Genomic DNA, 25,108 nt, shown 5'->3' on the forward strand with positions numbered 1-25,108 from the left:
AGACATGTGCCCCAAAGCCCCAGCCAATACGCCGAGCAAATGGGGCAAAGTCCAGGGCAGAAGTAGCCGCCGGGAGATGGATGGAGAAAACCCATCCCGTGAGATGGGCGAGCAGGAGGAAAGAGAAGCCCAGGTCCCCGAGCGACCACACAGAACAGAGCTGCCCGCCGGCCTGGACCAGCACGGCTGTCACACGAGAGGGATGAACTGTGACCTTCCCCCTTCCGGTCCCCTGCAGCACGCGATGGGCACCCAGGGCAGCACTCAGGGAGCGTTCGGGAAATGGGAGCTTTGAGAGCGCGTGAGCAACACTGTCCTTAACTGCACGGTGGGAGTCTGAGCGNTCCCCGGCACCTGCACCACAGGCGCCCCGCCGAAGTAGCTGGAGAAGAGCGAGATGTTGATGGTGGCCGACATGAGGACGACCTTGAGGTCAGGCCGCTGGGGCAACAGGCGCCGCAGGACGCCCAGCAGGAAGTCGTTGTGCAGATGGCGCTCATGGACTTCGTCCACGATCAGCACCTGGTACTGGGGCAGGCCGGGGTCCTGCTGCATCTGCCTCAGGAGCAGCCCCACCGTCAGGAACACGATCTTGGTGGCCGCCGTCCGCGTGCTCTCAAAGCGGATCTGGTAGCCGACCTGAGGGCGGGAGTGGAGATCAGGAGGGGAGCTCGGGCCCGGATCCAGAAAATCTGAGCCAATGCCCCGCCCCTGCCCCCGTCCGACTCTGGAGCCCCACACGCCGGGGTCCAGAGGCCACCTCGGACACTGAGTGCCACCAGCCCCAGCCGAGCAGTCCCATCCCTCAGAGACACCTCGTCCCCTAGGTAACAACAGCATGTGCTGACGCACATAGGTATTGGGCATAGAGCCAGGTGTACAGCTAATACCGACCGATAACGGCAACCGTTCCCTTTTCTCGGAGCCCCTACTCTGCCTGGAACTACTCGAAGCACTGAATGTGTGCCACCCTCACGGCCACCTTGAGAAGCAAGAACCACTCTTCTCACCTCACCAGTGGGGAAACTGAGGTCACGCCTCCAAGGCACAACACAGTTAAAAAGTGGTTTGAGAGGACACGATCTGTGTGTGTATGTTCTAATATTTTATTTATGTTTTTGAGAGAGTGTGAGCAGGGGAGGGGCAGAGAGAGAAAGAGGGAGACACAGAATCGGAAGCAGGCTCCAGGCTCCGAGCTGTCAGCACAGAGCCCGACGCAGGGTTCGAACCCACACACTGTGAGATCGTGACCTGAGCCTAAGTCAGAGGCTTAATGGACTGAGCCCCCCAGGCGCCCCTTAAGAGGAAATGACCTTAACCCCTACCCCACATCACACACCTGCACGCGCACGTGTATATGCATGCACACACACCTCCATTTCTGATAAATTACAGCTTTAAGTGCAAAAATCTTTACGAAAAAATATAGGATGTCTTTATGGCCTCAGAGTAGTAAAATTCCTTAAACATAACCCAAAGAGTGTCAACCATAAAAAGAAAAGGACAGGGCTACCTGACTGGCTCAGTCAATGGAGCATGTGACTCTTGATCTTGATCTGTGCTGGTGGCATGGAGCCTACTGAGGACTCTCTCTCTTTCTCTCTCTCTCTCTCTCCCCCTCCCCTGATCACACACACACGCACTCTCTCTCAAAATAAACATTTTTTAAAAAACAGCTTCTAAAAAACTATGACAGGGCCCCTGGGTAGCAAAGTCGGTTAAGCATCTGACTTCAGGTCAGGTCTCATGAGTTCAGGCCCTGCATCAGGCTCTACGCTGACAGCTCAGAGCCTGCTTTGGGTTCTGCATCTCCCTCTCTCTCTGCCCCTCCCTACTCGCATTCTGTCTGTCTTCAAAAATAAACATTAAAAAACAATGACAGACTGGATAACATTGAAATGAAAAGACACCATCATCAAAAGACACCATTCAGAAAATGAAAAACAACTCACAGGGCAGGTGACGAGATCTGCAATACGTAAACCCTACAAAGGACTCTTCTCCAGAATCTATAAAACCCTATACGTTGAGAACAAAAAGACAACTAGGGAAAAACACTTGAACAGACACTTCAGAAAAGAGGATCTCCAAATGGCCAATGAAATGCAAATTAAAATCAACAACGCACAGGCTCTGAGCTGACAGTGCATAGCCTGCATGGGATTCTCTCTCTCTCCCCCTCTCTCTGCCCCTCCCCCACTGGCTCTGTCTCTCTCAAATCAAAAAAAGTAAACTAAAAAATAAAAATAAAATAAAAGCAACAAATACAAATTAAAACATGACACCACTATGCGCCCACTCCAGAAAAGCTAACATGAGAAAGACTAACCATAACAAGTGTTGGGGACAGTGTGGGACGTGGCCCCGTTTGGAGCACGAACTGGAATTTTTTATCTGGGTGCTGGTTACATCAATGAATTCAATCTGTGAATATTCACTGAGCTACATACTTAGGGTACGTACATTTTTCTGTTCAGAGTATTATAACTGGAATGACAATTTTTAAGTGGTACGGCCTGGATTAGAACCCTAGAGGGACGCCTGGGGGGCTTGGTTGAGTGTCCCACTTCAGCTCAGGTCATGGTCTCATGGTCAGTGAGTTCAAGCCCCGCGTCAGGCTCTGTGCCGGCAGCTCAGAGCCCGGAGTCGGCTTCGGATTCTGTGTCTCCCTCTCTCTCCACCACTGCCCTGCTCATGCTCGGTCTCTCTCTCAAATATGAATAAACATTAAAAAAATAATTAAAAACAAAACAAGAAGAGTCCTCATTCTTTTTTAAAGACACTTCCAATTTTTTTCCCTTGAAGGGGAATGCTAGGGGCTTTCTCATTTGAACCATATCCGGGTCCGTCTGTGGATCAATTTCTAGAAGGCTCATCGCTGAGTCAAAGGGTATCACTGCTAAGTGCTCTGGGGACTCTTAAGGCTACTGCCTGACAGGCACCAACCTAAGCCTCGGTGTCAGGCCGGGAGGAGCCGGAAAGCCGGTCAGGTCCCACTCACCCGCGAACCATACTGACTGAGGCTCTCGAAGCTGACGCGCTTGGCCAGGGAGATGCAGGCGATGCGCCGGGGCTGGGTGCACGCCACGTGGCTGAAGCCAGCGGCCAGCAGGTACTGTGGCACCTGCGTGGACTTGCCGCAGCCCGTGTCCCCCGCCACCACCACCACCTGGTGCTCCTTCAGGGCCTGCAGGATGCGGGCCCCGTACTGGGCGATGGGAAGGGCCGCCCGCTCCTGCTGCAGCTTGGCCAATCGCCCAAACGCCTGCTTCTGGCTGAAGTCCAGGTAGTGCAGCAGGGCTCGGCGGAACTCGGCCACTCTCCCCGGGGGCGGCCGGCCCAGCCCCCGCGGGCCCCAAGCGTCGGGGCCCACGATCGAGAGGTTGATGCGGTAACGGGGGTCGTAAGCGTGAGGCAGGTCGGCCAGCGCCGGGCTGCTGTGCCTGGGCCGCCCAGGGTCCCTGTCCTCCTTCCCGGAGCTCCTGAGGTTCTGGAATCTCTGCAGGCGTTCAAAGAAGGTCCAGAATTTCTTGCACTCTTCAGAACCCTGGCGGATGTAATCCTCATCACGGAAGAAGGCGTCCTCGAAGAGGCGGCGGGTCTCTGGGCAGTTCCAGTCCCATTTCCCAGGGGCCTCCTCCTCACCGGGATCCCAGGGTCGGCCTCTGTCACCCCTGCCCTCCTTCGTTCTGGGAGGCGGCATGTCCCGGGCATTCACGATGTGGTCTCAAAGGTGCAGTGAGAGCCCAATGCCCGCGAGGAGGAACCACTTTCTCTTCAAAAAGCCAAGTTTGCTCCGCACAGATGGCACGGGACGATGACAGGCAACGACACAGCAAGTGGCCAGGGGCCCAGGGCAAGCTGGTGACACACAGGGCGCCTCACGAGTCCTGCAGTGATCTGTGTGACAAACACAAGCCCATCCTGGGTCTTCCCGGCCCCGAATGCCTGGAGGAGAGAACAGAAGACACTCATTCGTTTCTAGAAGCATCTCCTGAAAGGCTGTGGCTTCGCAAGCACGGGGCACAGAGGACGGACGGTAACGAGGAAGGCCACCCTGAGCCCTCACAGGTGGTCCTGGTCCCATGCGAGGGACAGAAATTTCACTGGACAATCCAGTGACTGGGCTGTGGGAGCCCAAAGGAGCTGCCTGACCGTGCTTGGGAGTCAGGGAAGGGTCCCCAGAGACGTCTGATCTTCAGAGGATTCTGAAGGAGTGTAGGTCACTGGCCATCATGAGCCGCAGTAACACAAGGTATAAAAACAAGAGTTCATTTTTTAAAATATTTATTTTTGAGATAGAGAGAGAGAGAGAGAGAGAGCGCGCGCAAAAGCATGAGTGGGGCAGGGGCAGAGAGAGAGGGGAACAGAGGATCTGAAGGAGGCTCTGCGCTGATAGCAGCAAGCCTGTTGCAGGGCTCGAACTCACCAACTATGAGATCATGACCTGAGCTGAAGTCGGACGCTCAACTGACTGAGCCACCCAGGCGCCCCTAGGCAGCAGTTCTTAATCTGGGGTCCATTGGGCTTCAGGACACCTAGGAACCCTTTGAAATCAAGCGCACAATTTTGCAAGTGTTCTCTTATGCACTGCTTTCTGCCTGTCTGGCAATCTCCTCCTTCCTTTTCCGTTAACGGCACTCACCCTCCTTTGAAGAGCAGCCCTTCCTGGATTCCACATGGCTCTGACAGCCTTTAAGTGGGAGAACTCCTATTGATTACGGAAGCAACAAACGTCTGGCCAATCACGGTCCCCTGCTCCTCCTTCACCCACTGATTGGTGTGAGACGTGGACTCGTGATCCGTGGAGAGCCAGTCATGGCCTTTCTCGGGAAGTGTACGGCTAGGTTGCCAGGAGAGAAAAGCCCTAGTGTTATCTATCCGGGCTCCGCAAGGATGATATAAACACAGAGGAGTCTGTGGCAGCTCTTACACGGGATTGTCTTTTCTAGAAATACGTCCTAGAGGAATGCCCACACGTGGGCACAGTAAGGCACACACCAGGCTGGCCACTGAGCAACTTCAAACACAGAGGTGGGGGGAGGGAGAGCAGACAAGGCTGGCAGCGTCATTTCGTGCTGGAGACCTAGCTCCCTCCAGCCCTCATTTCCCGGCTACACGAGAAAACGTCTTTGCTCCAAACTGGGTTTCCGACTGGCAGCTGCAGAAGTCCTAATAACAGACGGCAACATCCTTGTACATACCATTTTCTGAAGTTCATCGCTTAGATTCTTAACGTTTACGACCTTCAAAGGATCCAGAGGCTTTGAAGCCTGATCTTTTGGGGTCAAGCAGATTTGGGTTCGAATGTCTGCTGCATCTTTAGGTGTGTGACCACTGGCAAATTAACTTTGTCTATAAAATGGAGACAATACCACCTTCCCAACACTGCAGCACTGATTGCCTAGCCTGGCACGGAGGAGCAAAATAGTAACTAGAATTCAAGTCCAGTCTTTCTTTCCGTGATGGCTAACAGAGGGAAAACAGCAAGAGGAATCAGGGGTCTGTCATCTGGAAAATTACACTCAAGAGGCCACCACCGGCCTTCGTGTGGAATTAGCAATGCTTTCACTTACTCTGCCTTGTCTCTGGGGGCCATCACGGAACTGATTCGACCGCTGCGGTCTCATGGGGCACTCAGGCCATCCCTGGGAGTTATCAGAGCCAAAGAGGGGTTTCTGCAGAGGAGGATGCACTTGCGAGCTGACAGAGTGGTTTCCCACGGGAACAGGTGCCTGGGCACGTCGTAAACACCTGGGCTGGTGATGCTTGAGTGGCTCCAGATGGAATTCGTGTTGTCGGGGAGACTGCAAACTCCCTGTGTGCACGTGGGCCCAACTGAGCATAAACCATGGCTCTCAGGCGGTCTCTTCTCAGGGCGCCTGGCTGCCTCGGCCGATGGAGCATGTGACTCTTGATTTTAGGGTTGTGAGTTTGAGTCCCACATTGGATGGAGAGATTACTTAAAAATAAAATCTTAAAAAACAACAATTTCAGGGCGCCTGGGTGGCTCAGTCGGTTGAGTGTCCAACTTCAGCTCAGGTCATGATTTCACGGTTCATGGGTTCGAGCCCCATGTCGGGCTCTGTGCTGACAGCTGGCTCAGAGCCTGGAGCCTGTTTCGGATTCTGTGTCTCCCTCTCTCTCTGACCCTCCCCTGCTCATGCTGTCTCTCTCTCTCAGAAATAAAACATTAAAAAAAATTAAAAACAACAACCATCTCTTAGGCTACTTTGTAGATTTCTGGGATCCTTTGGCTGCTCCTAACTGTGTCTCCGGGCCTCTCGATGGTGACTTTCAGAGGTTCCCTCCTCTGGCTGTCCATCCTCACGTCTCAGCCCATCTCTTCCAGCTCACCACGCTCAGCCTTCTTCCTCTGCTTCAGAGCCTGGTCCCGTCTCTCGTTTCTCCGATTTTCTGGCCTAACATTCTCCCTAACCATCTTTCTCCCTTTGACCCTCTCCATTCCTCATCAGTTCTCCATCTGCCTTTCTCATTGGCTCTTCCTCGTTTCTGATGCTCCGTTTCGGTCTCTCTCCAGTTCCCAGTCTCCGTCACAGTCTCTCCCTCCATCATGACTATTTCTTCATCTCCATTTTTTTTTTTAATTTTTTTAATTTTTTTTTTTTCTTGAGAGAGAGACACAGACACCGTGAGCAGGGGAGGGTCACAGAAAGAGAGAGACACAGAATCAGAAGCAGCCTCCAGGCTCTGAACTAGCTGTCAGCACAGAGCCTGATGTAGGGCTTGAACCCACAAACCGTGAGATCACGGCCTGAGCCTAAGTCAGACGCTTAACCGACTGAGCCACCCAGGCGCCCCTCATCTCCATTTCTCCACCTAATATTTTGCCTCCCAGTTGTCTGGCGCGCTTTAATAAGTTAGTGTTCGCTCATGTATCAGGTACTATTCTAAATCACCTGTGCATACGTATACGTGCAACTATAAACATACACGCACCTACAGTTTCCTCCTAACGTTCAGAAGGTGCTATCACCACTCCCTATTGTACTGAACCAAAGACAGGTTAAATACGTGGCAAGTCAGACAAGGAATTCAAATCTAGGGAGTCAGGCTTCCATTTACTCCTCTTCATCTCCTCGGTGTGATTCTCCACCATCTGGCTTTATGTCTCCATTTTTAAACGTGACGCTGTCTTCCCAGGTCTCTTTGCGGTCTGTTTTCCAGTGGCACCAGTTCTCCATCGTGCCCCATTTCTCCCCCCCCCCCCCCCCCCCCCCCCCCCCCNTCCATCTCACTCACTTCCCACCTCCGGCTCTTTCCGTCAGCTGGCTCTTCCCCTCTCTCAGTCCCTCTGTCAGCTCTTGCCAGTTTCTCTGTTTCCGCTTCTGCCATCTCTCTGGATCTGTATCAGTCTTGTGATCAGTCACAGATCTGGATCAGTCACATGACTCAGTCTTGTGAATTAATGAAGAGACATCTCACTAAGTTGGAGTTGTGAGGCCACAAGGGTGAGGGAGAGTTCTCTGGGGGTACCATGCAAGGTCAGTCACGTGAAAGAATTGTTATTATAGGCTCCAAGAGAACTGTCCATAGCAAAGAATTTTCCGTGACAGGCCACCACAGGGAAGGAGGTTCGGTTGCATCTTCAAGAAATCCACCACCCAGGAGCCCCCGGGTGCCTCAGAGGGTTGAGCAACCAACTCTTGATTTCCACTCACGTCATGATCCCAGAGCCAAGGGATAGAGCCCCATGATTCTCTCTCTGTGTCCCCTACCCCGCTTGCGCTCTCACTCTCTCAAATTAAAAAAAAAAAATTGTAATGCTTTAAAATAAAAAAAATAAAATAAACGAAAACGAGAAAAAAAGAAATCGACCACCCCGGCAGCTCAGCCAATGAGAAGCCATCATCACCCTGAATTCCTGCTTTCTCCAAATCAAAGGGCTTTCGTTCAAAACAACCCCTCCCCACTTCTTCCCTCTCCTCCATCAAATTCTCTTCTCCCTTGCTGGACTAGCCTGTGGCTTTTGCCGTAGCCGGCTTGTCTCAAATTGCAACTCTTTTTTTTCTTATAAGTTTTTTTTTTTTAAATGTTTTATTTATTTCTAGGAGAGAGAGAGAGACAGCGTGAGCAGGGGAGGGTCAGAGAGAGAGGGAGTCACAGACTCTGAAACAGGCTCCAGGCTCTGAGCTGGCAGTCAGCACAGAGCCCGACGCGGGGCTCGAACCCACGAACCGCGAGATCATGACCTAAGCGAAAGTCGGACGCTTAACCGACTAAGCCACCCAGGCGCCCCTCAAATTGCAACTCTTGATTACCTCCAAGTAAAACCCATTTTTGCTAGTAAGATGACTTTTATTTTGAAGGCCAACACGTGTCCTGAGTCTCTCTCGGTCCACCTATTTCCACTCTGATCTTCCTACTCTTCCCCCATCCCCCACCCCCACCTCAAGTTCATGGTGCGACCACATTTCTCTGCAGTTTCTGCAAGGCGCTCTGGGGGGCCCCATCGGCTCCTCCTCTCCCCCCATCTCTCCAGTTTCCGGCTTTCATCCTCTCAACCTCCCCGTCTCTCAGTCCCTCAGCTTCTCCAAGCTTCTCCTCGTGATTCCCGTTTCTTCCAGTCTCGCCCCGGTACTCCAGGGGCGCTCAGGCTCCAGCTCCGTCCGCTTCTCTCGGCCTCTCTGTCTCCTCCAACACACTTCCTCGTCTTGGGCTTTCCCTCTCGACCCCTCGGCTCGCTCCCCCGCTACCCTACCCGGTCCCACTCGCGCCACCGTCGCCGCCACGGCCCCGCGCAGCCGCCACGCCCCCCTCACCTCACTAACCGGCCGCGTTCCCTTCGACTTCCGGTCCCCAGCGCCCCTCACGCGCCCGAAGCCTGTTCTGCGCCTGCGCACGCCGCCGCGTTCAGGGCCCGGCCCCACCCCGCCGAGGGCAGAGAAGCCGGTGCGCAACTGTGAGCGTCCAAAACCCACTCTGCGCCTGCGCACAGCACGCTCCGGCTCCGCCTCTAGGCAAGTGGAGCCAGGAGTGACGCTGCGCCCTCTAGGGGCGAGTGGCAGCGCCGCGGTGGAAACTTGGAAGCGCCTTCTCCCAGCTCACTCTACCCTCCCCTTGACCGTCACTTGCACCTGGGATGCCACGACGCCAGGGAGAAAGCTAACAGAAGCCCAGACGCTATTAAACCGCTCCCGCGATTTAGTCGCTATGATTCATAATTTTTAATGCATGATTCTGCTAACGTAAAATTGACCCTGGCAATGCACTAATAAATAAATCAGCTCAACTCCGCAGCCTCTTGAAGGCGGGGGGCATTCCAGCCCTGGAAGTCGCATAGGTCCCATGTTCTCCAGCGTCCACCACAAGGATCAGAGAGTCGGTAAATATCTGTTGAATGAATGACTAAATGACTAGTCCTAGGTACCCCAGTCATTGTGGGTTTGAGCCTCAGTTTCCCTATTTATAACATGAGGATAATATCTACTTTTCAAGACTGTTGGGGAAAGTAAGTGAAAATGTAAACATAAGGCAATGCATTGCTTTTTTTTTTACTACTGTACATAGTAGGCACTCAATAAATGTTAGAGCTTTCATTGTTATGTTCTCCTGTCATAAGATATCACCATTGAGAAGGTACAGCCTTCAGTTCTAGACCCAGTTCTAGACACTGACTGAGCATACAGTAGTGAACAAAAAAACAAAGCAGGAAAGGGGCAAAGAGTGCTGTGATTTTTTTTTTAAATTTTTTTTAATGTTTTATTTATTTCTAGGAGAGAGAGAGAGAGCGTGAGCAGGGGAGGGTCAGAGAGAGAGAGAGTCACAGACTCTGAAACAGGCTCCAGGCTCTGAGCTGGCAGTCAGCACAGAGCCCAATGCGGGGCTCGAACCCACGAACCGCGAGATCATGACCTAAGCGAAAGTCGGACGCTTAGCCGACTAAGCCACCCAGGCGCCCCAAGAGTGCTGTGATTTTAAGTAGCGTGATCAGAGAGGATCCTCCAACGAAGTAGCATTTGAGCAGAGAGATGAAACAACGTGAGACAGCAAGCGAGCTCCCTGGAGGTAAAGGAAATAGCAAATGCAGAGACTTCCATGGCAGCAAAGCTGATAGTTCCAAGGTCAGCAAGCAGGCTTGTGTGGAGGCAGTGAGGGAGGGGGAACCAGCAGGGAATGAGGTGAGGAAAGAAGGAAGGGAGATCGGTACACTATGCTGAGGATTTTGGCTTCTCATCTGAGGGAGATGGGAGCCATGAGAGGAATTTGAGCAGAGGAGAGACCTGAGACATGATCTGACTTCGATTTTAACAGAATCCTCTGGCTCATGGGTGAGAAACAGACTACAGGGTATTGAGATGAGGAAAGAGGACCACGGGGGGCCACTGATCCAATAAAGTAAAGATTGTGGGCCAAGATGATGACAGAGAGGACGGCAAGGAGTAGTCGGATTCTGTGGCTATCTTAAGGTAGAATGAGGCATACGGGATCCCGTGGATATCTTAAAATAGAATGAGGCATCAGGGATCCCTAATGTGCCTGGAAATATGCGGTTGCCATTAACTGAGATCAGGAAAATAGGAGGGCAGGGCTCAGAGAGAAAACCAGAGTTTCACTGCGAGTGAATTAGTCAGCTATGTGTTGGACGTCAAGTTGGGAGGTCAAGAGGGAAGTTGGATGTAATCATAAACCTTTGAAAACAATCTGAACACAGAGATGCCAATTCATGTGTCATTATCAAAAGAAGGGGAAGAAACTGACTAAGAACTTCTTAAAATCTGCAAAAAAGAACAATTTATTTTTAAAGAAAAATGGGAGGAAGTAAACTAATACAAAGGCAAGATGTGAGTGACAAAATACCGGCACCAGGAATGGGTTAGAAAACTTGGAACTAGTTCTGGGAAAAATAGTTTAAAACCTGGCTGATCAGAAATAAGGAAATCAACGTGTTCAAAGAACAAACAAAATTAAGAACAGAAAAGGGGACGTTATAAAAAACAAAAAGCAAGATTATTTTTAATGATCCGGTAGCACAGAAATACCTTTGAAGGCTTACGTGAAATTTATTCTTCTTTCAAAAAAAAGGAAAGCTGACACAGCAATCAATGACAATAAATTCCAAAAGCCACAAAAGTCTTTTGATGAACATGCCAAAGAAAATCTCTCCTAAATGGCACCTGGCCCCAGTGGATTTCCCCTAACTTTTCATGACGCTCTGTAAGTTGTCACAGGGCATAATTCATTTTGCAAGGGCATATTGGTCTTAATAACTCATGCATATCAGTCCTGAATGAAACACCAGCAATTAAATATGTATGGTTGAGGACCTACAGTGCTAATCACATTGGAGAGCTCACGGCCTGTTTGGAAAACAGGGTGTAGACAAAGATCATTTTGATGTTTCTAAGGCCTGGGGTGAGTGGAGGAGAGACAAAAATTAAAATGGCGCACTCGTTGCCCATTGGGGAATTCACAGTTTTCCTGGGAACTTGTGTTCTAGAAACTCAACTCAGAGAAGAGAACACTACCCCCTCATCTGGAGGAGAATGAATCAGAGAGGGTTCTCTTTCCGAGCATGGGCACTGGAGTCAAGGGAACGTGGGATCAAACCTCAGCTCTATAATTGCATTGCTGTGTGATCGTGGGCAAATGACCTCCCCTCTCTGGGCCTCATCTTATAAAATGAAGCATCTCTGCTTCCTTCCTTGTGTTGTTGTAGGAATTGCCGTAAAGGAGAAACTATGTGTAAGAGGCTGTGCTAGAGTAATAACTCTTCATCTAAGTGCCACTACTTCAACTACTTCGGGACTTAAAAGACATGAGCAGGTGAGATTCTCGAGGAGCCCTGCCTAGTAAAACTAGTAATGATGGAAAGGTTCAATATCCGCACCACACAATATGGTAGCCACCAGCGACCTGTGGCTATTGAAGCCAGTGCAACTGAGAAACTGAATTTTGTATTTGAATGCATTTGAATTTGAATAGATTGGGCACCACAGATGCAAAGGGCATTCTGGGCAATGGCACCAGCTTGGGGGAGAGGCCCAGACGCATGAGATAATCTAGCTCAGAGGATCTGTGTGAGTTTCCTGTGGCTGCTGTGAGAAGTGATCACAAATTTAGTGACTTAAAACCATACACATGTATTCCATACGTTTTGGAGGTCAGAGGTCTAAAGTCAAGGTGTCGGCAAGCGCCTTCTGGGGCCACATTCTGTCTCCAGTCACTGCCATCTGCTTCTATTGTTACATCTCTTGCTACTGACTTTTACCGACCCCCCCCCAACTTCCTCCCTCTGAGAAGGACCCTCATGATTCCCTGGGCCCACCCAGATAATCTGGGATACTCTCCCTGCCCCCAAGATCCTTAATCACATCCGCAAGTTTCTCTTGCAGGTCACATAGTCACAGGCTCAGGGGAATTAGGATGTGGACCTCATTAGGGGCCATTATTCTGTCTGCTACAAGGGTCTAAACAGCTAGAACGTAGGCAGGTCCAGCGGTGGGAGAAGCCTCGAATGCCAAGCCAGGGAGCTCGGACATAGCCTTTCCTTCAAAATACACCCATAATCTGTCACCTTCTCACTACCTCTGCTCTCACCCTGACCCAAGTCACCGTCACTTTTTGCTCAGACTATTACAGTCGTCTCTTCACTGTTGCAATAGCTTCTCGTGTCCCTCCCCGCCCCTCCCCCATAGCCCCGTCTCCACCAGCAACTAGAAGGATCCTGTTAAAATCGAAGTCAAATCAAGACATTTCTCTGCTCAGAAGAGGGTTGCCTGATTTAGATTTAAAAAAAAAAATTTACAGGGGCGCCTGGGTGGCTCAGTCGGTTAAGGGTCTGGCTCTTGGTTTCGGCTCAGCTCATGATCGCATGGTTCATGGGATCAAGCCCCACAGCAGGCTCTGCACTGACAGCACGGAACCTGCTTGGGATTCTCTCTTTCTCTCTCCCTCTCTCTGCCCCTCCCCCGCTTGCACTCTCTCAAAATAAATACACAAATAATCTACAGAATGCTCACTTAAATTTGAATTTCAGGTAAACAACAAATCAACTTTTAAAGTATGTCTCAAATATTGCACAGGACATACTCATGCTAAAAAAAAAAAACAAAACAACCTTTTTTAAAAAAACGTTTTTTAAAGACTTTGTTTTTAAGTAATCTTTACGCCCAGTGTGGGGCTTGAACTCACAACCCTGAGATCAAGAGTCACACGCTCCGCTGACGGAACCCACCAGGTGCCCCTAAAAAAAACCTTTTCTTGTTGTTTACCTGAAACTCAGATTTATTGGGTCTTGTGTATTTTAGCTGATAAAACAGCTCAGAACATTCCCATGGATCCCCAAACACTTGCTAGGGCCTGAAAGGCTTTCAAATCCGGCCCCCACTATCTCCCTCCCTTTGTCTCACCCCACTTTCTTTCCCTCTTGCTCCCTCCACACCGGCCTCTTTATCTTCCTGGAATAATGCCAAGCACAATGTGCCTCAGGGCCTTTGTACTTGCCGCTCCCTGTGCTTAGCATGCTTTAAGCATGACCTCTCCCTCCCTTCCTCAGGTCTTGGCTAAAATATCACCTTACCCAACGGGCCTTGCCTGGCTGACCTATATCCCTGCCCCACTCAGCCCTTTTTGTCCCCTGTAGATTTCTTAACATTTATCACAACTTGATATAGTCCATATTCACTTTTCCTTTGCTTATTGTCTGTCTCCGTCCATGAGAATGTTGTCTGTCTTCGTCCACTAGAATGTCAGCTCCCTGAGGGCAGGGGTTGGTGTCTGTTTCCATCACTGCCACTTCCTCGGCACCTATAACAGGCCCTCACACATAGCAGGTGCATAACGAATGAATGTTGAATGAATACAGAAAATAAACGATGATATCATTGAGCCCCTGGATCCAGCCATGCCTGAAGCTAGCGCTGTGAAATTGGACAGAAGAACGCAAACCCGTCTCCTTCTAGCCTACACGTCCGCCTCCGAGACTAGGTCATGGCTGGTGGATTTCTTGCTGGCCACACTTGCATCCTTGCTCTGCGACTCCTTCAGGGCCCAGCGACATGCGGCCGGCAGTGACCTGCGCAGTTGAGTCCTCCCGAAATACAGAAAGAGCATGGGATTGAGGCAGCTGTGAGCCAGAGCGAGGCCGGTGACCAGGGGCTCGGCCCGCAGGGCCCGCGCCAGGAGCCTGGAGTGTGGGGCCGCCACGGTGATGACCAGCCCCAGCGCGTGATAGGGGGCCCAGCACACAAAGAAGCCCACCACGACGGCGGTGCCCAGCAGCCAGCGGTGTCGGGCCGCACGGCACAGAAGGGCGCCGTGGCAGGCGGCCACCACCACCAGCGGGCCCAGGAAGCCGAAGATGAAGCGGGTGGCGGTCACTGTGTTCTCAACCGCCGCGGAGCCGCCGCAGCCCAGCACGCACTGCAGCCGGCGAGGGAAGTGCTCCTGGTGCAGCCTGAGCGCCCCCAGGCACAGGTCTACGCTGAGAGCGGCCAGGAGAAGCACGCCGGCGTACATGGACAGCAGGATGGCCGACGACAGGGCCCGACAGCCCAGCGCCCCGAACGGCCAGTGGCCCCCGAGGGCGAGGGGCACCGCCAGCAAGGGGAGCGACAGACAGCAGAGCAGGTCCGCCACCGCCAGGTGGAGGAACCAGGTGGCGCCGGCCCTGCGGCGGGCCTCTCCCCCAGCCACCCAGGCCACCACTGCGTTGCCTGGCACGCCCACCAGGAACACGGCCGCGTAGAGCAGGAACGGGGCGGTGCTCAGCGGGTGGGTGGAGCCGCAGGGGGCGTCCACGCAGTCCACGGGGAGGTCCGGAACCCCCGCGTAATCCCCGTACTCGTAGCTGAGAGTCGCGTTCTCCATCCAGGCTCCAGACACCTGAACAGGAGAGAAAGGCGGGGAAAGTCAGGAGGGCAATCAGGCCCCTGGAACCCTCGGGTGTGGGACCCCCACCCGCGGCTCGGAAACCAGCCGACGTTGAGACCTCGGAACTGCCCCGCGGTCTGACCTTAGACCTCGCGGGGTAAGCCTGTTGGCCTTCGAGAATCGTGCAAGGTCAGAACGCCAGCCGGTTAGCACCCTGGAATTCTAGAACGCCCCAAGTGTTAGGACGCTAGCTCCGAGCATCCTGGGGTTCCAGAACATCACAGTGTTGGAATGCAGGCTTCTTAGCATCCTGGGATTCTAGAACAGTACGGTGTCACAACATGATCATGATCGTGGCGCCTGAGTGGCTCAGTCCGTGAGGCGACAGACTCTGGACCTCGGCTCAGATCGTGATCTCAGGGTTCCCGGGTGCCCTGCGCTGGGCTCTGCGCTGACAGTGCAGAGCCTGCTTGGGATTCTCTCTCCCCTCTCGCTCTGCCCCTCCCCCACTCACACACACACACTCTCTCCCTCTCCCTCTTTCTCAATAAATAATCATGGTTAACTGCTACCCGGTCAACAGCTGCTACTGGAGAATTTGAAATGGGGCCTGGGGGGACACACCAACATTTTCAACTTTACTTAAATATAAATAGCCACACGTGGCTAATGGCTACCTTATCGGGGGTGCCATTCTAGAGCATTGAAATGTTAGGACACTGGCCAATTCTACAATTTAAAATATCGGAATGTGAATACCCATCAAGAGGAAGAAATGTTCATACGTTTCCACAGCAAAAGGGCTGATTTTGGTGTTTCTTCACCAATATTATTGAAGCTGGGCACAGCAAAAAGGTACCTCAGGAGAAATGCCATTTCGTTGTTTACGTAAACTAGATCATAAATATAGACAGCAACGTGCGCACATCACACATGGGAACAGCTCGCAGGGCTTCGTGACCTGAATGCAGCCAGTAACAGGCACCCAGATTGAGATGGAACATTTCTAGAACACTCCGAGAACAAATTTTAGGTTTTTTAAATGTTTTTTATTTGTTTTGTTTTTGAGAGAGAGAGGAAGCAGGGGAGGGGCAGAGAGAGGGAGAGACAGAAGATCCAAAGCAGGCTCTGCACTGATAAGCTGACAATAGTGACCCCAACGTGGGGCTCGACCTCACCAACCTCCAGATCGATACCTGAGCGGAAGTCAGACGCTCAAAAGACTGAGGCCCCCCCACCCCGCCAGACGCCCCCTGCTGGAGCAATTTTGTAAGGTCATGATAGTGTTAGGAAAACAGGAAAAATAGAATGTGAATTCTCCAAGGAGATTCATTCATTCATTCATTTCATGCATTCATTCATTCAAGAAAGCCCCTGAGTACGCTATCTGTTCCAGGCACTGAAGACACAGCAGGGGAAGAGGCAGATAAAAACCTCTTTTCTCGGGGCGCCTGGGTGGCTTAGTCGGTTAAGCGTCCGACTTTCATTTAGGTCATGATCTCACGGTTCGTGGGTTCGAGCCCCGCGTCGGGCTCTGTGCTGACTGCCAGCTCAGAGCCTGGAGCCTATTTCAGAGTCTGTGACTCCCTCTCTCTCTGACCCTCCCCTGCTCACGCTCTCTCTCTCTCTAGAAATAAATAAAAAAAAAAACCTTAAAAAAAATTAAAAAAAAAAACACCTCTTTTCTCTTGGAGCTGACATTCTAGGTGGACAGAGTCAGACAGGGACGGAATAAGTCACACAAGGAATAAAAGAAGCCAAATACAGTATCTTAGAAGGTGATAAATCCTATGGCAAAAAAAAAAAAATCACACAGGGAGGTTTTTAAATGAGTGATCAAAGAGGGCCTCTCTGAGATGGTGACATTTGAGCAAAGCCATAAAGGAGGCGAGAGGGATGAGCCGTGGGGGGATCCGAGAGAAGAGAGTTCCAGGCAGAGGAAACAGCCAGTGCAAAGGTCCTGAGGTGAGAACATGGCCGGTTATGTTCAAGGAACAGTGAGGACGGACGCTGGTGTGACTGGAATGGAGTAGGCAAGGGAAAGGGAAAGGTAAGAAGGGAGAGGGACCACAAGGAGGCATCACAGGGACATTTTCTCCCCCCCCCCGCCCCCCCCTGCAGGAAGGTGCTGAGAAGCCAAGTGGTGCAGCAGAAGAAATAATAACTATTAGTAGTAGCAGTAGTAGTAGTAGAAGCCATCGAACACTTTCTGTTATGTGTTGGACGTTGCTCCAAACACCCTTAAACCTTACATCATTTGATCCTTATAACAACCCTCTGATTCTACTGCTGTTATACCCACTCTGCAGACATGAAAACCGAGGCACCGAGAAGTAACCTCCTTAAGACCATTCAGCTAAGTTGGGGCGCCTGGGTGGCTTAGTCGGTTAAGCGTCCGACTTTCGCTTAGGTCATGATCTCGCGGTTCGTGGGTTCGAGCCCCGCGTCGGGCTCTGTGCTGACTGCCAGCTCAGAGCCTGGAGCCTGTTTCAGTCTGTGTCTCCCTCTCTCTCTGACCCTCCCCTGCTCACGCTGTCTCTCTCTCTCTCTCTCCTAGAAATAAATAAAACATTTAAAAAATTAAAAAAAAAAAAAAGACCATTCAGCTAAGCAAGTAACAGAGCTGAGGCTTGAACTGTGTTAGTCCCACTCCGGAATTCCGGACCCTAGATTATATTCACCCCCAAATCTTAGATTCAGGGAGACTCCGAAGGCAGGGCAGCCCCTGGCCCAGACCAGACCCGGGCTCTGTAACTGAGTTTCAGTTGGCTTTCTCTCTCAGTTTCCTCATCTGAGAAATGAGTCACAGAGGTGAACCTACCTCACCAGTTTGGGGCGGGGTGAGGCCTTGAGGAGTTGATGGGTGTAAATCGCGTGACCCAGACAAAGGGCTCAGGTAGATGGATGGTGGACCGTCCCCCATAAGGTCAGAGTGATGTAACCCTGCGGCAGGGTCTGCTGACCCTCAGGGGCTGGCTGGCGCTACCCCGAGCTCCATCTGGCATTGATGCAACAGGAAGAGCAGAGGGGAAGTTGGGACACTGCCTTCTGCCCCCTCCACCCTGCCAGCTAGCTGCTAAGAGGCCTGGCCACTGTGTGTGTGCGTGTGTGTGTGCTTGTGTGTGTGTGTGCGCGCGCGCGTGCAGTTTGGCCCACCGTTTGCATATTATTTTCATCACTAGAGTAAAATATGTGCGGGCTTTAAAAATTCGAACCCTAAGGGGTGCCTGGGTGGCTCAATCAGTTGAGTGTCCGACTTCAGCTCAGGTCATGATCTCATGGTTTGTGGGTTCGAGCCCCGCGTCAGGCTCTGTGCTGACAGCTAGCTCAGAGCCTGGGGCCTGTTTTGGATTCTGTGTCTCCCTCTCTCTCTGACTCTCCCCTGCTCATGCTGTCTCTCTCTCTCTCTCTCAGAAATAAATAAAACACTTAAAAAAATTGAAAAATTCGAACCCTCACCAGCTGTGTGGCCTCGGGCGGCTCACTTAACCTCTCTGTTCCCCAGCTTCCCTGTCTGTAAAACGCAAATAATAATATTCCTACCTTAGAGGTATCGTGAGCCTTCAGTCAGTGAATCAGAGCAAAGAGCTGAACGCAGTGCCTGGTCCACAGTGAGCGCGTGACATGTGTCAGCTGCCGGTCCGCGCACCCTCTCTCCCATCCCAAGACCCGCACCCTGCCCAGCTTTTCCTGGTTAAAGTCTGCAAAACATTCTGCGTGCTGGCAGCTCAAGCAGTCTGGGCATTTCCCTTTTCAGATATCAGACAGAAATGGAAACTTCCAGCACCCCTGTTTCATCTCTTAATCTTCATGAGACGTGATTTCAATCTGGGTCCCTATCTATACACATATCAACCCTTTCCTAACAGTAGCTTCAGAATCGGCCCCGTGGCTGGACGGGTCGGGCTCGTTAACCAGCCTTAGACTAAATAAAGGACATTTTAAAAAGATTTTTTTAAGTGTATTATTTGAGAGAGAAAGAGTGTGTGAGCACAGGAGGGGCAGAGAGAAAGAGAGAGAGAGAATCAAAAGCAGGCTCTGTGCTGCCAGCAAAGCCTGAATCGTGACCTGAGCTTAAACCAAGGTTTGGACACTTAACCGACTGAGCCACCCAGGCGCCCCAATAAAGGACGTGTTTAATGATGATCATGAATAGCCTGACAATTTTATCATCTTTTGTACAATAAACTATATTCACAGAGCTATATCTACATGTAAAACATAATTACCATTTTATTTTTACTTTATAACAATGAAGATAGCAGATAACATTTATTAAGCACCTACTATGTAGCAGGTATAATCCTATGATGACCCTATGAGGTACGTGCCATTGTTATGCCCGGTTTCCCAAACTGTCAGCTCCTTCGGGCCCCAAATGTCCCCGGCATCTAGAATGGCACCCGGCCCACAGCAGGTGCTTAGGGGATGTTTGGCGAGTGAAAGAATGAAGAGGGAAACTGAGGCACAGAGAAGTGAAGGGGCTACTCTGCTTTCTTCTGGTTCCTTGAGATCCCGAGCACCTGCGTGAGTGCTCTTGGCACGTGCGGGCTTGTAAATCAGCCAGTCGTTCTGCCCGGGGGACCACGGGGCAGAAGCGACTGAAACCCAACATGGGACACCTCACCCCCCGGCCCCCAGAGGAGCCCACATATGCTTCATGTGCCTGAAGAGACATGTTGACAGCAGCCCGTGATGGACAAACCGCCCAAGTAGTCACCCACAGCGGAGCAAATAAACAGAGCTGGGTATATTCATGCGGTCGAATGTTCTAGAACAATGAAAATGAACAAACCACATGCGCAAAGGTGGACGGATCTCATACACATGCTGCTGAGGGGAGAGATCCAGGTAGACGCACAGGACAGTTGACTGAGTGGTATCGTTCCGACAAAGTTCAAAAACGAGCAGAAGAATTCTGTGGGGGGCGGGTACTGATTGGGGAAGCAGGAGGAGAGCCCTTCAGGACCAGGATTGTGCTATTTCTTTTTTTATTTTTAATATTTCTTTTTTTGAGGGGCGTCCGGGGGGCTCAGTTGGTTAAGCGTCCGACTCTCATTTTTGGCTCCAGTCATGATCTTGTGGTTTCATGAGTTTGAGCCCCGTATCGGGCTCTGGGCTGACCGTGCAGAGCCTGCTTGGGATTCTCTGTCTCCCCCACCCCCCACATCTCTCTGCCCCTCTCCCACTCACATTGTCTCTGTCTCTCTCAAAGTAAATAAACATAAAACGTTTTTTTCCTTTAATTGTGAGAGGGAGGAGAGGCAGAGAGAGACGAAAACAGAGACTCTTAAGCAGGCTTCATGCTCAGCGAGTTGCCCAACGCGGGGCTCGATCTCACAAACAGGGAGATCATCGCCTGAGCTGAGATCCAGAGTCTGACGCTCAACCGACTGAGCCCCCCAGGCGCCTCGGGACTGTGCTGTTGCTTGACCCAGGTGCTCAGTACCTGTACAAGCTTGGCTCATGGAGAGACACAGAGCCATGGTTCTGACGTGCCCACTCTTAGGTGCATATGTTTTTTGTGGGTTTTTTTTAATGTTTTATTTATTTCTGAGAGAGAGAGAGAAAGAGAGAGAGAGAGTGAGCAGAGGAGGGGCAGAGAGAGAGGGAGACACAGAATCTGAAGCAGGCTCTAGGCTCTGAGCCGTCAGCACAGAGCCTGATGCGGGGCTCGAACCGTGAGATCATGACTTGAGCTGAAGTCAGACACTTAACACTAGGCACCCCTGGGTGCGTATGTTTTACATGAAAATAAAGTTAAAGACTCTTCCTTAAGAAGTGGGATGGCTGAGTTGAAGGGCTAGGTCACTGGACACATTGCCACTTGGTGGGTTCCCCAGACACTGCACAGGATCCTGGAGGTTGAAGAATGACTATTCCTGGGGCGCCTGGGGGGCTCAGTCAGTTAAGCGTCCGACTTCGGCTCAGGTCACGATCTCATTGTTNATAAAATAAAATAAATAAATAAATAAATAAAGATTTAAAAAAAAGAAAAGGAAAGAAAAAAGAATGACCGTTTCCTCTACATCTGAGTGTGACAGATTTGTGGGTCCTTTGCCCCAAGCTTTTCTGTTGGGCTGCCTGAGTCAAGTCCAAGACTCTGGAATTGCAACGGGGAGGTGATAAGATTGCATCTCTCGAATCCTAGGACCGAGGCCCAGCTTCCGAAAGTAATGCGTCCGAAAGGCCGCCCTCCCCACCTTCCCTCTGTCCTTACCGTCTCCTGTAAGAGGGTCCTCATCTCGACCAGATGCCACGAGCTGGGCTCACAGCCAGGACCCGGGAGGTCTGGGGCCTCTCTGGGTGTCTGGCAGCCGGTGGCTTCCTGGCAGCCTGTCGCCTTGGCCGAGGGCTCCTACGGGACGCCGCTGGACACTGCCACTCACGGGCCCCAGCAGATCTCCATCGCCAGGGAGGACAGGAGTGGCTTCGTCTGCTCTCCGGGTGTGTTTGTCCTGTACTCTTCCCATGACTCACACATCCCAAAATTACCGGGCAGCACATAAAGGCGGAGAGAGCTTGGGTGGGCGGAGGGCTGACCCAGTGTCACCAACCCCAGGGTCATGGTCACCAGTCACCGATTCCTGGAAGCCACACCTGTATGTGGTTTCACCTTCGGGGCCTAGGGGGCCTCTGGGCCTGGCCCAGGCACTCAGGGCCGCTCCCCGCCTCCCCACCTCCCAGCCTCCAGCCGTGTGCCCAGCCCCTCTCTCCTTCCCTCTGCAGAGCCCAGAGGGACAGATCAACTTGCCTCCCGCCTTCTGTGTACCGAGCGGGACAGCTCAGGGTCTCGGTCTCCACAAAAAGCCCGAGACCACCAACCATAGGGCCTGAGGGCTCAGAGCAGCCAAAATGCAAACAAATCCTATCCCTCCTGTGAGCCTCAGTTTTCCATCTTTAAAATGGGAAGGTGGAGACCATCGGGGTCCTGAGCCTCCCTCCCAGCACAGCTGCAGAGGCTGAGAATGTGGGCGTGAGAGCCGGAATGACAGACGAGATCCGTATTCCAGGTCCTCTGCTAAGGAGTTTGGGGGCCCCTGCCTCTCCGAGCCTCAGTTTCCTCACCTGTGCAGTGGACTTTCTGCAGCAAGCAAGAAAGGGGGCAAAGAGATTTAAAACCCATACGGATACAACAGTGCCCAGCGCATCGGATATGGCTGCACACCTGGCAAATCAGCAACAACAGAAAGACGGTAACAGAAATTCTTAAAATTTTACATTGTAAGAACGGAGGCTTTGGGGCGCCTGGGCGGCTCCGTCGGTTACGCATCTGGCTTTGGCTCAGGGCGTGATCTCACAGCTCGTGGGTTCGAGCCCCGCATTGGGCTCTGTGCTGACAGCTTCAGATTCCGTGTGTATAGCTCTGTCCCTGTCTCAAAAATAAATAAACATTAAAAAAAAAAACACCCAACCTTAGCAAGAGGAAGTGCCTCTCCGATCTCAGAGCCCCTATTCAGCAGTTTTGTGTGTTTGTACTTCTCCCCGAGTGCGAGTGCGAGTGCGTGCGCTTTAGGGGTGGAGGCGACGTATTTACGTTTCTTCGGCTGTTGTTTAGAGAATAAAATCCGGTTGTTAGAGAGGAAGTTGTTCTGAGTCAACAGACTGCATGGAACTCACTCTGTGACTTGGGGAGTCTCCCGGCCCCTCCCTGGGTGACCGTGTCTTGCCAAACCTTGTCGTGGCCCCAGCCCCCCCCCAAAGAGACAGACGTCCCCTCCTTCCCCTCCTGGCTTGCTCCGGGAGGCCTCCTCATCTCCCACATCCTGTGGGAGCCCATCCTGGTCAGAAAAGACCCAGGACTGTCTGTTAACAGCCGCTCACATCATTACATCCTGGTACGCTCCACTGCTGGTCTCCGGGTGCACAGATCGGGGGGGCTGGGGTTTTCTGGTGTCCCTGGCATCGGGGGCTCTCTGCTGGGGGCGTGAGGGGTGCGGTGAGCGAGGGCAGTGTCTCCACAGGCTGCAGAAGGCCAGGGGCGAGGAATGAGGGAGTGGGGAACACAGATGTATAAAAAGTGAGGGGCCATTCTGGGGGTGGGGTTCCTTTTAACAGCCGGCCCACCAGATGTCAAGCACCAGCCCCTCAACACAGGGGAGCTAGAAGCAGAACACTTTAGAAGGTTAAGTTGAGCAGGGCGTCTGGGCGGCTCCGTCAGGTAAGCATCAGACTCGACTTCGGCTCAGGTCGTGATCTCACGGTTCGTGAGTTCGAGCCCCGCGTCGGGCTCTGCCGTGGCAGCGTGAAGCCTGCTTGGGGTTCTGTCTCTCCTTCTCTCTCTGCCCCTCCCTCTCTCTCTCTCTCAAAAATGAATAAACATAAAAGAAAAAGGTTAAGTTGACATAGGAAATTGCCATGTTGCGGGTCAAAATAGGTTGTGTTTCAACAAATCTGTAGTGAGAAAGCAGGTTAGCGGTTGCCAGGGGCTGGGGAGCAGGGAAGGGCTCCTTTGGAGGTGACGAAAATGTTCTGGAACCAGACCATTAATGGTGATTTTTACGTGACTTGTATTTTGCGATTTTTTAAAATAGCAAATAATAAGCTGTTAACACCCCCTCAACCCCAAATGGGATGAAGTTTGGCAATTTCACAGAGTTCAACCTAACATGATGTTTTAAATTCACTTATTTATTTAAAGATTTAATTTTTTTATTTTTTAAATATTTATTTATTATTGAGAAACAGACACAGAGCATGAGCAGGGGAGAGACAGAGAGAAGGGGAGACACAGAATCGGAAGCAGGCTCCAGGCTCTGAGCTGTCAGCACAGAGCCCGACGCGAGGTTTGAACCCATAGACTGTGAGATCATCTGAGCTGAAGTTGGACGTTTAACCAACTGAGACAGCCAGGCGCCCCTAAAGATTTTATTTTTAAGTAATTTCTACTCCCAACATGGGGCTCGAACCCACAACCCCGAGATCAAGAGTCGCAGGCTCTACCCATGATGCCAGCCAGGTACCCCAACCTAACACAATTATAGAAGCCAGAGAGGGCGAATGCCTAAGGTGGGGAAACGAGTGTGTTTCAAACAATGGATATTGTGACGTGATATCTGATGCACGTGAAAGAGCGCAGGTAACATGCATAAGCTGAAAAGAACAACAATCAATTGAATGTCTATCTCTAAAGTCACCATCCATCTTAGAATCATTGAACATTTACATCAAGTGTCAGCAAACTTCTTCAGGAAAGGAATAATATTTTAGTGTCTGGCCTCTGCCACAACTATTCAGTCTGCCTTGGCAGATTGAAAGTGGCCACAGACCGAATGGACATAGCTGTGTTTCAATAAAACTTTACTTACAGAAACAAGCAGTGGGCCGGATATGGCCCCGAGGCTGGAGTTTGCTGACCCCTGGTCTATGTCAAAGACTGAAGTGTTGGAATCACTGACTCTTACAACATCGGAATCATAAGCTATTTGGCCCAAGGTATCCGACAGATTTAGTCGCAGACTATTTGAATCCCAGACGGATAGAGCTCCAAAAGCCCTGAGTCTGGGCGGCTCAGCCCGTTAAGTGTCTGACTCTTGATTTTGGCTCAGGTCATGATCCTACGGTTCACGGGGTGGAGCCCCAAGTTGGGTTCTGTTCTGACAGCAAGAGCCTACTTGGAATTCCCTCTCTCTCTGCCCCTCCCCTGCTCACACACAAGCTCGCTCTCTCTCTCTCGCTCTCTCTTTCTCAAAACAAATGAATAAACATTTTAAAATATAAATAACATTCAAATTAATTGTATCTGATTCTTTCTGTCTCTCTTTGCTTGCCCCGTGCCTGGCCACTGAACAAAATGTACGATCATGCGTGTGGCTCACACTGGGCTCCTATGAGCCGACGCTAATCTGAGCAATACCTACCTGGGGGGTAGAGGTGTGGTGCTGGGGGGCGGGGGGAGGTCACATGGCACAGGTGCAGGGAGGAGGCTTTGCCCCGGGCCTTGGGGAGCCCGGTCTGAGGAATCTGGGGTGGGTGCCAGGGGACTTGGTGGTACTGACTGGCAGGGGGCGGGGGATGGACAGAGCCAGCTCAGCCAAACCGAATCATCCATTTCCTTTCCCCACCACTTCCTCTTCAGAACTTGTTGAGCCCAGCAGATCCCCCGAGCCCCAGATTTGGCAATGGCCCAGCCCTTCGGCCCACTTCCCTCCTGGGCAGGGCGGCCCAGCACCTCAGAGAAGCCACCTGGATCGCACTCGTTAAACTCCAGGTGTTTCGAGAAGACAGTTGCGGGGGCCCCAGCTCCTGGGATGACATCTCCTTCCCAGATCAG

The 25,108-nt window shown here is 51.6% G+C and overlaps 2 protein-coding genes across 8 annotated transcripts in view; both read right to left on the reverse strand.

The window, feature by feature from the left end:
• Window positions 1-8,864, reverse strand: part of DHX34 (DExH-box helicase 34) — a 28,076-nt gene extending 19,212 nt beyond the window's left edge. Inside the window, exons 1-3 of the mRNA XM_077747309.1 lie at window positions 8,793-8,864; window positions 3,002-3,948; window positions 328-639 (exon numbers count right to left, since the gene is read on the reverse strand). Coding sequence (XP_077603435.1) covers window positions 328-639; window positions 3,002-3,703 — 1,014 coding nt within the window. The 5' untranslated portion in view covers window positions 3,704-3,948; window positions 8,793-8,864. The remainder of the gene's footprint in view (window positions 1-327; window positions 640-3,001; window positions 3,949-8,792) is intronic.
• Window positions 8,865-12,731: 3,867 nt separating this feature from the next.
• C5AR2 (complement C5a receptor 2) lies at window positions 12,732-24,811 on the reverse strand. 7 transcript variants are annotated; one of them, XM_077747403.1, is made up of 3 exons: window positions 24,696-24,811; window positions 21,056-22,207; window positions 12,732-14,847 (listed from the first exon to the last, which is right to left on the reverse strand). In XM_077747403.1, exons 2-3 carry the CDS (start codon window positions 21,077-21,079, stop codon window positions 13,927-13,929), a joined length of 945 nt encoding a protein of 314 aa, XP_077603529.1. In that variant the 5' UTR covers window positions 21,080-22,207; window positions 24,696-24,811; the 3' UTR covers window positions 12,732-13,926. The 7 variants fall into 7 exon arrangements, with proteins under 7 accessions (XP_077603529.1, XP_077603530.1, XP_077603531.1 ...); XM_077747404.1 differs by having other exon boundaries at window positions 21,056-22,211; XM_077747405.1 differs by lacking the exon at window positions 24,696-24,811 and adding an exon at window positions 22,660-23,108.
• Between the last annotated feature and the right edge of the window lie 297 nt (window positions 24,812-25,108).

The sequence above is a fragment of the Crocuta crocuta genome, unplaced genomic scaffold, assembly GCF_008692635.1.
Source record: "Crocuta crocuta isolate KB4526 unplaced genomic scaffold, BGI_CrCroc_1.0 scaffold334, whole genome shotgun sequence".
Taxonomy (NCBI): domain Eukaryota; kingdom Metazoa; phylum Chordata; class Mammalia; order Carnivora; family Hyaenidae; genus Crocuta; species Crocuta crocuta.

Bases quoted from the DNA above. Each gene is read 5' to 3' on its own strand.
- C5AR2 (XM_077747401.1), bottom strand. From the start codon at position 17,758: ATGGGGGACGGTCCACCATCCATCTACCTGAGCCCTTTGTCTGGGTCA. The intron at 14,848-17,656 runs GTAGGTTCACCT...TCTCCTGTTCAG, and splicing joins CCCCGCCCCAAACTGGTGAG to GTGTCTGGAGCCTGGATGGA.